Source organism: Clarias gariepinus, chromosome 2, assembly GCF_024256425.1.
Source record: "Clarias gariepinus isolate MV-2021 ecotype Netherlands chromosome 2, CGAR_prim_01v2, whole genome shotgun sequence".
Classification (NCBI taxonomy): Eukaryota; Metazoa; Chordata; class Actinopteri; order Siluriformes; family Clariidae; genus Clarias; species Clarias gariepinus.
Window position 1 is genome coordinate 34,615,920 of NC_071101.1, and position 9,557 is coordinate 34,625,476.

The 9,557-nt window shown below is 39.0% G+C and overlaps 1 protein-coding gene across 1 annotated transcript; it reads left to right on the forward strand.

Moving 5' to 3' along the window:
* The first annotated feature begins 3,311 nt into the window (after nucleotides 1–3,311).
* fgfr1op2 (FGFR1 oncogene partner 2) lies at nucleotides 3,312–9,027 on the forward strand. The gene is made up of 6 exons (XM_053512381.1): nucleotides 3,312–3,400; nucleotides 3,696–3,832; nucleotides 5,917–6,034; nucleotides 6,126–6,268; nucleotides 8,047–8,160; nucleotides 8,412–9,027. The coding sequence occupies exons 2-6, from the start codon at nucleotides 3,698–3,700 to the stop codon at nucleotides 8,556–8,558; spliced, it is 657 nt and encodes a 218-aa protein (XP_053368356.1). The 5' UTR covers nucleotides 3,312–3,400; nucleotides 3,696–3,697; the 3' UTR covers nucleotides 8,559–9,027.
* Nucleotides 9,028–9,557: the final 530 nt, after the last annotated feature.

Below are 9,557 nucleotides of genomic sequence, written 5' to 3' on the forward strand. Positions count from 1 at the left end.
CCTCATAATTTTGCTATAACCCCTATACATGTTTCTCTGGTTATGTAAAATGTAATATAAATGTGCGAGTCTTTTTTTTTTTACTAGTACAAATAAAATATGTTGAATTATTGTTGACTAGCCATGGCCTCAGAAAAAAAATGGCTGTGGAAAACTTCTTCCGGTCTATAATGATTATTAGTGTTTTTTCTGTTTTCTTTCACTCAGCTAGCATACTAATTCCACAGCGTAAAGCTTGTAAGAGCTTATTACAACAAAAAAAGCATCAGCAACTACACATCTATATAAATCATTATTATCTACTGTTTTGTGTTTGTTAAAGCGATGTAATGATCACTAATAATGCTATCTCTACTTAGCATGCTAACTCTATGTGAACCACAATGAGTTTTACACAAGGAGCTTTCGCTGTGCTGAATTTGGAGTTTAAAACTTAAACGTTTTTAACTTAAAACTCATTCATAACCTAAACTGTTACTGGAAAAACAGATTCCTGTCAAATTCTATAGAATTATAACCAAGCTCACAATGGCAAGTGAGTTATCTCTCATGATCATCCACATGTAAAGGTAAAAATTCAGTGGCTGCATTTAAACACAAGTCGTCTGTTCACTTGACTGATCTCTGTTCGCACTAGCATCAGACCACCACACAAATTAGATTACGTCAGATCTGTTTAAGCCTATTCGTTAGCCAGCTGTCTTACCAGAAGGCAAGCATGAATTTATGGTTGAGAATATACATTGTGCAAGGGCAGATCCCCAACATCACTTAGATTTATTTATCCATCCATCCATCCATTATCCAAACCATTTATCCTGTGTAAGGTCACAGGAGCCATGCAACCTAACCCAGGGAACTTGGGGTACACCCTTGATTGGATGCAGTGTGCACATAGACACACACCAAAATACAGGTAATTTGGAAACACCAATCAACCAAGACCACATCTGTAGAAGGAAACCTGAGTAGCCAGTCGAAGCCCCCTAAATAGAAGGAGAACAAGTAAACTGTACGCACACATGAGAGAGGCAGGATTTGAGCCTCTGACCCTGAAGGGGAAAGACGACAGTGCTAACCACTAAGCCAACATACCGCACTTCATTTATTTGTGTGCCACAGACTGAACAAGTCTGACTGACTTTATGTTTTCATGCACAATAGAGCTGTTGTTAAGAGCAAGAGAGAACTAGAATAGAGTCTTTCTATGTAAAGTTCAAAAATGTATATATGATTTCTCTAACACGAACGCAATATGCTACCTGCAATATAAATGAATAAAAAAAATTCAACACAAATGTTGGCACTTACAGCTTTATTTTATACTGGGTGGCAACAGTTTAATCTTCTTAGATGTAGAGAGTAAGCATATGAGCTTATACATGTGACATGATATAACTACCATACATTTTGGAACTAAGATACTTTTTCCACGCTTTGCTATTTTGCCTCTGTACACATTGAATTTTAAATGGAACACTCAAGATTTAAGCAAATCAAGACTTACAGCTTTAATTCTAGGGGTTTAACAAAAGTAAGGCATTAACTATTCTGGAGTAACAGCCATGATCATATATACGCACCGCACTTTATGGGGCTCATAAATAACAGAACAAACTAATATAATTACAAACCTAAGTACCTTTATTTTGTTTTCCACATAATGGTGGCCTCCATCACATGTATGGACAAATGTTGAGAATTCGAATGAACAGCTACCAAATGCAAATTTAACACTTAGATCTACCACCAGTGGTTAGCACTGTCACAATGCACCTCCAGGGTCCGGGTTCGATTTCCGGCCATGCTTGATTTCCACCTCTGTGTGCATGGAGTTTTCATGTTATCCCCGTGCTTGGTGGGTTTTCTCCAGGTATTCCGGTTTCCTCCCACATTCCAAAGACATGTAGGTAAGGTTAATTGATGTTCCCAAATTGCCCATAGTGTGTGAATGGGTGAGATCTACCACCAAACCTTTTATCTACTTGAAAAGTCATGGAGTTACTAGGGACCAGTCCACCCTGGGCCAAGCAACTGCTTGATATCCATTTGTTCCCTTATTTGGGAGCCCCCTAAATTAGGTGTGTGTGTGTGTAAAAATTATTGTAATTCCTAATTGGTTAATGACACACTTTTATCTAACTCAAGTCTTTTCTTCGCTAACATTTTGACTGTTTTATTTAAAATTCAATGTGGTTATACACAGATGCCAAATGCAAAAAAACATAATTGTTTCAACATTTATGGACTTGACTGTATAGTATGCTCACAATCACTGAGATCACATTTCCCATATTCTGATGTTTGATGTGAATATTATCCAAAGCTCTTTGGTGGTGATTTTAAGAATTTAAATTGATGGGGAAAATGGTTAGAATTTTTTTTTTTATAAATTTCAATGTGAAAACAGCATCTGTCGGAATTTATATTCTTAAATTTTTCATTCTTAGGAAACCACTAGAAAGAAAAAATGTCACTGATCAATTTAACGTCTATTTCCTTTGTTTTTAAGGAAAATAGATATATTATAGATATAATCACATTTAAATCCTTTACCACATGTACTTTGCTTTCTCATGCAGAGTTACTCTAAGAATTTAGCATTTATTATTTAAGTTTAAATGCAAACCAATATCCAGACTAGGTTTGGAGGTCTCAATTCAATTCAATTCAATTCTAACTATATAGCGCTTTTAACAAGGATCATTGTTGCAAAGCAGTTTTACAGAATCAATGGAACGAAAAAGAAAATTAGGAAAACGAGTATGAAATGTGTGAGAAACTCTGTATAAATCAGAATGATCAGGTTGTCCCTGATGAGCAAGCTGCGGGTGACAGTGGCAAGGAAAAATTTCCTGAGATGGCAATAGGAAAAAAATCTTGACAGTTTATATATAGTTTCATTATTGGAGGCTAACGAAAGGTACAAAATCTTTGGAGGCTTAGATACAAAACTGTTGGTGGCAATTTCAGCCCTGAATAGTTACAAGTGATCAGAAAACCGTCCCCTGTCACCACACACATCCCAAGCAGACCACACGCCTTAAGGCGACGAAATCTCCAACCAGAAGCGGGGCCTATCTAATAATTGGGTACTTTAAGAACTACAGCTATCTGAATAGCTGTAATTAGTACAATATACAATTGTCAAATTCTTCATTGAAGAATTTGACAATTGAAGTTGATGTTATACTGTTTTTAAGGAGAACATACACACCACTCATTAGGGGTTAGCTTGTTGCTAACAAAAGACAGACATGATTGAGGCTTGTTTTGCACACTGCCTCCCTCATGCGGAGCGCTGCCGTAGCAACACATTACCCATAATGCCTAGCTCGCCAACCAGGAAGTAAACTTATTCGACCAAGCTAGCGTTTTGAATGATTTTTGTGTCTTTTAGGTAGATATTTTACACACTCAAGTCATTCTGATATGTCGTAATGTATAAGTGGTAACTGATACAGAATTGTTTGGGATTAGCATCGTGTTTATTTTAGCTTAGGAGCTAGCGATAATTAGCTAGCTCGTATGAGTTGTGTTTTTAAAAATATACCGAGTTTCAGGAGCAGGGAGTCAACAAGAAACCGGGAATGTTTGTCTAAATGTTTAGTTTAAGAATAAAAAACAGTAATGATAGTAGTATAAGTGCATTGAAATGCGTTTAAATGTGGTGTTGTGTTTGTGTGCCCGGTCAGAGATGAGCTGCTCGCTGGAGAAGGTGCTGACAGACGCCAGGTCTCTGGTGGAGCGGCTCCGAGATCACGACAACGCCGCTGAGATCCTGATCGAGCAAACTACTGTCCTGAACAAACGCGTAGAGGCCATGAAGCAGGTGCACACTCATCATCAGCATCATCATTAAAAACATTCTGTAATCTCTCTGATGTGACATGATCACATCTCATCCAGATATGTGCAAGACATGTTGACACCTGGCCACAAGTAGGCAAGAAGTAAATAAACTCCCATCGTTGTGTGATAGTGTATGCACCAAAATGTGTTCTGCATTTGAGCAAGTGATATTTACTGTTAAAATATTATCAACACTTTGTCAGCTTTGATTTATTAACATAGAATTGTAAGAGTTTTGCTCTCAACAGATGGCATTAGAAGTCTTTCAGAAGACCCAGGTTGTTGATGTTTCTTCTAATTGAACTATAATTCTGTTAAGCGTAAAAAGATTTAAAGATTCCTAGTTATTTGTCTCTGTGACGGTGCAGCCCCAGATTGGCTGACAATCTGGCCTGACTTGTGAAAGTTCTTTGGAACTTAAATTCTAATACTGCATAACGCTGGATGTGCTTCAGTACTTAAAGAAAACTAATAGTACTCAATAGTGACAAAAAATGTAACGCATACATTTTTGTTACAAAATTCTTGGCTTCCTACACTAATGCACTTATCCCAGAATTTCATTGGTGCCTGAATACCAGCAAGGTAGAAAGCATTGTCAGTATGCCAGATTCATCATTAAACTGTCTGCCTAATGTTAGAACTCCTGGCCTCCCAGGAACTCCTTTAATGCCCCAAACATGTGGAAATGCCTTAGAGCATGGTCAGGACTGTACAGGGGATGTGACAATAACTCCCAGCCCAGTTCCTGTAATGTGCAAGCGATGTTGGTGAATGACTGTGTGCGCAGTTCCCACAGACAGATGCATCTCGTCGACAAGTTGAAGTTATTTGTCAGTTTCTCAAGGATGAAGGCGTTCCATTCGCAAAATGTCCATGGGAATGATTAAAGTGGGCTCAGAGCCACCTTGGCCTGGATATACAGACTTGTCTGAACCATTTGCACAATTAAAAACGTTTTTGTGTGACTAAGAGTCACATCATTGTACTGTGCTTAAATATGCCAGTTTTACACCTTCGTTCATGAGATGTACTGCCAGGCCAGAAAATGTCTCTAAGATTTAATTCAGTCACATTTATCTTTGATATGGTCCCCAGTGCATTTGAGAAAATTATTCCTCATGCTCACGTGAGTGATAAGTGATGTCACAGCTTAAGTCCTGGAATATGCCCGTTTCACCAGGCAAGGATAACTCCATAGATGTGATTATCTGGTCATTCAGTACATTCAGGTCATCGGCTGACATCATTTTATTGCCACATAACATTACTGATCCTAGAACAATAACCCTGCCTCCAGAGGCTACTATGCATGATGGGAGCATCACTTCCCTTCTTACTCTGATGTGGCCATTGCATCCTTTGTTCCTGATTATTCTCACTAACAAGTGGTTTTCTTATGGCCATACAGCTGTTTAGTTCCAATGCTGAGTTCTCACCACATTGTGACTGAGTGGTAAATGCTCTTACTTTCACTGTTAAACTTAGCTATAGTTTTCATTGTTAATTTTTTTTACCATAAACTTCAAGTTGCAAGTTGAGTGATCTCCATTCGTGATTTTTGTCTACATTTCTTCCACAAAGTTGATGGTTCAACAATGTCCTTTTGATAATGTGTCAAAGGGTTCTTTACCCAGTTCCAATATTTTCAAATATCCTTATTTCTTTGCTTGATGCTGCCTAATAGTTTGACCCTTCTGAAATAGAGACTTTATTTTTTTTGGCTAGGCAGTGTTCACCCTTTTTTTTTTTTTTTTTTCTTCAGTGACTTTTGTTACTCAACTGTACATATGTTATTTACATCATAACATATTTAGGTGTTGTCAGGTGGCAAAGCGCCGATCCCTGAGGCTCTTTCCATCGATGTTAAACAATTGAAAAACATTTCCTAGAATGTCAGTGATGCGGTTAATAACTAAACACTTCCTCTGCCTCTTTCTGATTGTCATAAGTCTTCACACGCCAGGCATTTTCTCTTCTTACATTTTTTTTGTGATTATATGTGAATGTTCTTTTATCTAATTCATTTACTTTTGCTTGACTTGTTAACCTTGCTGTTTTTAGTATCAGGAAGAGATCGAGGCACTCAACCAGGTGGCGAGGCATCGTCCACGATCTACTCTGGTGATGGGCATTCAGCAGGAGAACCGGCAAATACGAGAACTGCAGCAGGAGAACAAAGGTGTGTGTGTGTGTGTTAACCAATGTCTATGAATCTTAAAACATGACATGATGATTAGATTTAAAGCCTCCTCCGTATCCTGTGTTTTCAGAGTTGCGTACATCTTTAGAAGAGCACCAGTCAGCACTGGAGCTGATCATGAGTAAGTACAGAGAGCAGGTCTTCCGCCTCCTCATGGCCAGCAAGAGAGACGACCCAGGTATCGTCACGCAGCTCAAAGAGCAGCACACTAACGTGAGTACTGCATTCAGGGTATTCAACATACTCAATATTGCCAAAAATTTGTGACAAGACCTATAATATGGACTGGAGGAACACTTCAGAGCCCTGACTTTAACCCATTTAACCAATCAGCAACTGCACCCCAGACCCCCCTTCAGCTGACCTCACTAATGTTCTTGTAACTGATTGATCACAAATCCACACAGCCACGCTTCCTAATCATATTTTTTGTGAAGAACTTATGAGTGTGATGTGATCGTGTTCACATACTGTTTGCCATATATAGTGGGGCAAAAAAGTATTTAGTCAGCCACCAATTGTGCAAGTTCTTCCACTTAAAAAGATGAGAGCGGCCTGTAATTTTTATAAGAAAAAAATCCAGAAAATCACATTGTAGGATTTTTCATTAATTAATTGGTAAATTCCTTGGTAAAATAAGTATTTGGTCACCTACAAACAAGCAAGATTTCTAGCTCTCACAGACCTGTAACAACTTCTTTAAGAGGCTCATCTGACCTCCACTCGTTACCTGTATTAATGGCATTTGTTTGAACTCGTTATCAGTATAAAAGACACCTGTCCACAAACAGTCACACTCCAAACTGCATTATGGACAAGACCAAAGAGTTGTCAAAGGACACCACAAACAAAATTGTAGACATGCAACAGGCTGGGAAGACTGAATCTGCAATAGGTAAGCAGCTTGGTGTGAAGAAATCAACTGTGGGAGCAATCATTAGAAAAAGGAAGACATACAAGACCACTGATCTCCCTCGATCTGGGGCTCTAAGCATGATCTCACCCTAGTGGGTCAAAATGGTCACAAGAACCGTGAACAAAAATCCCAGAACCACACGGGGGGACCTAGTGAATGACCTGCAGAGAGCTGAGACCAAAGTAACAAAGACTACCATCAGTAAAACACTGCGCCGCAGTGAAATCCTGCAGTGCCAGACATGTCCCCCTGTTTAAGCCAGTACATGTCCAGGCCCGTCTGAAGTTTGCTAGAGAGCATTTGGATGATCCAGGATTGGGAGAATGTCATATGGTCAGATGAAACCAAAATAGAACATCATGGGGGTGGAAACATCATGCTTTGGGGCTGTTTTTCTGCAAAGGGACCTAGACGACTGATCCATGTAAAGAAAAGAATCAATGGGGCCATGTATCGTGAGATTTTAAGTGAAAACCTCCTTCCATCAGCAAGGGCATTGAAGATGAAACATGGCTGGGTCTCTCAGCATGACCATGATCTCAAACACACTGCCCGGGCAACAAAGGAGTGGTTTCGTAAGAAGCATTTCAAGGTCCTGGAGTGGCCTAGCCAGTCTCCAGCTCTCAACCTCCAAATAGATAGAAAATCTTTGGAGGGAGTTAAAAGTCTGTCTTGCCCCACGACAGCCCCAAAACATCAACAGGAATGGGCCAAAATACCAGCAACAGTGTGTGAAAACCTTGTGATGACCTACAGGAAACGTTTTACCTCTGTACCAACAAAGGGTATATAACAAAGTATCGAGATGAAATTTTGTTATTGACCAAATACTTATTTTCCTCCATAATTTGCAAATAAAAAAAAAAAATCCTACAATGTGATTTTTTTTTTCTTCTTATTTCATCTCATAGTGATGAAAATTACAGGACTTTTTCATCTTTTTAAGTGGGAGAACTGCACAATTGGTGGCTAACTGAATACTTTTTTGCTCCACTGTATAATAGATGCAGAGGAATGATGTCAGTATGTATGTATGTATGTAGTGTATATCCACATTGTGTGTGTGTGTGTACAGGAGATGCAGGCGCACATAGACAAAATAAACGAGATGGCCACAGTGATGAAGAAAGCCATCGAAGTAGACGAAGGACGTGCATGTGAAGATGAGGAGCGAATCAAACAGCTGGAGGTCTCCGTCCCATATATATATTAGTACACCTTTATTACCTTAAACCTGGTTAATCCTGCATTCACAATAGCGACAGGCAAGGGTGCTTTTTTTAAGGCAGGCGTTGTGTGAACTCCTGCTTCACACTGCTGTTATTGATTTTATTTTCTGTACTAGCAAGTGTTCAATTTATTACACATTCAAGAGAGAGACTAAAACAGATCTGTAGTGTGGGCAAAAACTGAATGTAAGCTTTCCTACTCTGTGTGTAGCTGGAGAACCGAGGCCTGAGGGAGCTGTTGGGGATTAGTCGAGAGGCGTTCCTGGTGCTGAGGAGAGAAGAGCGAGACGACGTGTCTGACAGCACCTCCCTGTCTCCGCTTGTGACCAGCAGTGACTTGAGCTTGAGGAAGAACTAGTGTTAAATTATTGTTTCTGAGACAAAAATGGACTTTTCCTAACACAAACACGCACACATTTACACTGAAGAGCATTCACTCTGCAGACAAGAGCATGTTCACGCTTCGGCATGTCTCAGTAGTTCTGTGCAGCTCGTTTATTTAATAGCCACATGGCCATCAAGCTTCATTACTGCATCCAGATCTGCTGTAAAATCCGAGCGAGTGTGTGAGGATTCCGTTAGAGAGGTCTAAAGTAAACTAACATTTTCTCATTTTCTCAGCAGTGTAAATAAAAGCCTCACCATAGGTGTTACAAGATGGACCGTCACTTGGTCTAAGTGCTGTAAATATATATTGCAGTTGACGGCTACATGATGTTGTAAAATTAATTCTGCTTGTTTTTAGAGCTGCCTTGAGACTGGTGCTTTGAGATGTGTGTGTGTGTGTGTGTGTGTATATGAGAGAGATTTATTGAAATGAATAAAATGGCATTTATACACATTCAACCTTTTGATCTCTTATTACATAACAGACTTCGCGTGATTGGTATTTGGACAGATCGGTGAGATTTTCTCGGAAACTAGCTAGGAACCTGACACAAAGCACAAGACTGAGGATCAGACAGACTGTGACTTATTCATTTTTCAAGACTCTACTATTGGGTATTATTGGGAAACTAGCAATACTGATGTGGATAATATGGGTCACTGCTCTGTAAACACTTATTTATAAAAGTTATTATAGGACTGCATGCTTGCAAAGAGCTGAGAGAAAGTGAATGAATGCTTAAAAGGATTTTTCCCTGTTGCTAGGATGTTGCTTTGGTATTGTAGATGGTTCGTAAAGTTTAGTTTTAATAATGTTGAAAGAAAAATATGGGCAAAGAAAGTATATTTTTAAAAAAGTACAGTATATGGTAATGGAATAGTAAAGAGGCGAAGAATGGGTGTATTTTATAAGTGTTGGCCTTTAAACCATTTAAGTCTAAAGACTACATTTAATTTTAACCAGACCAAC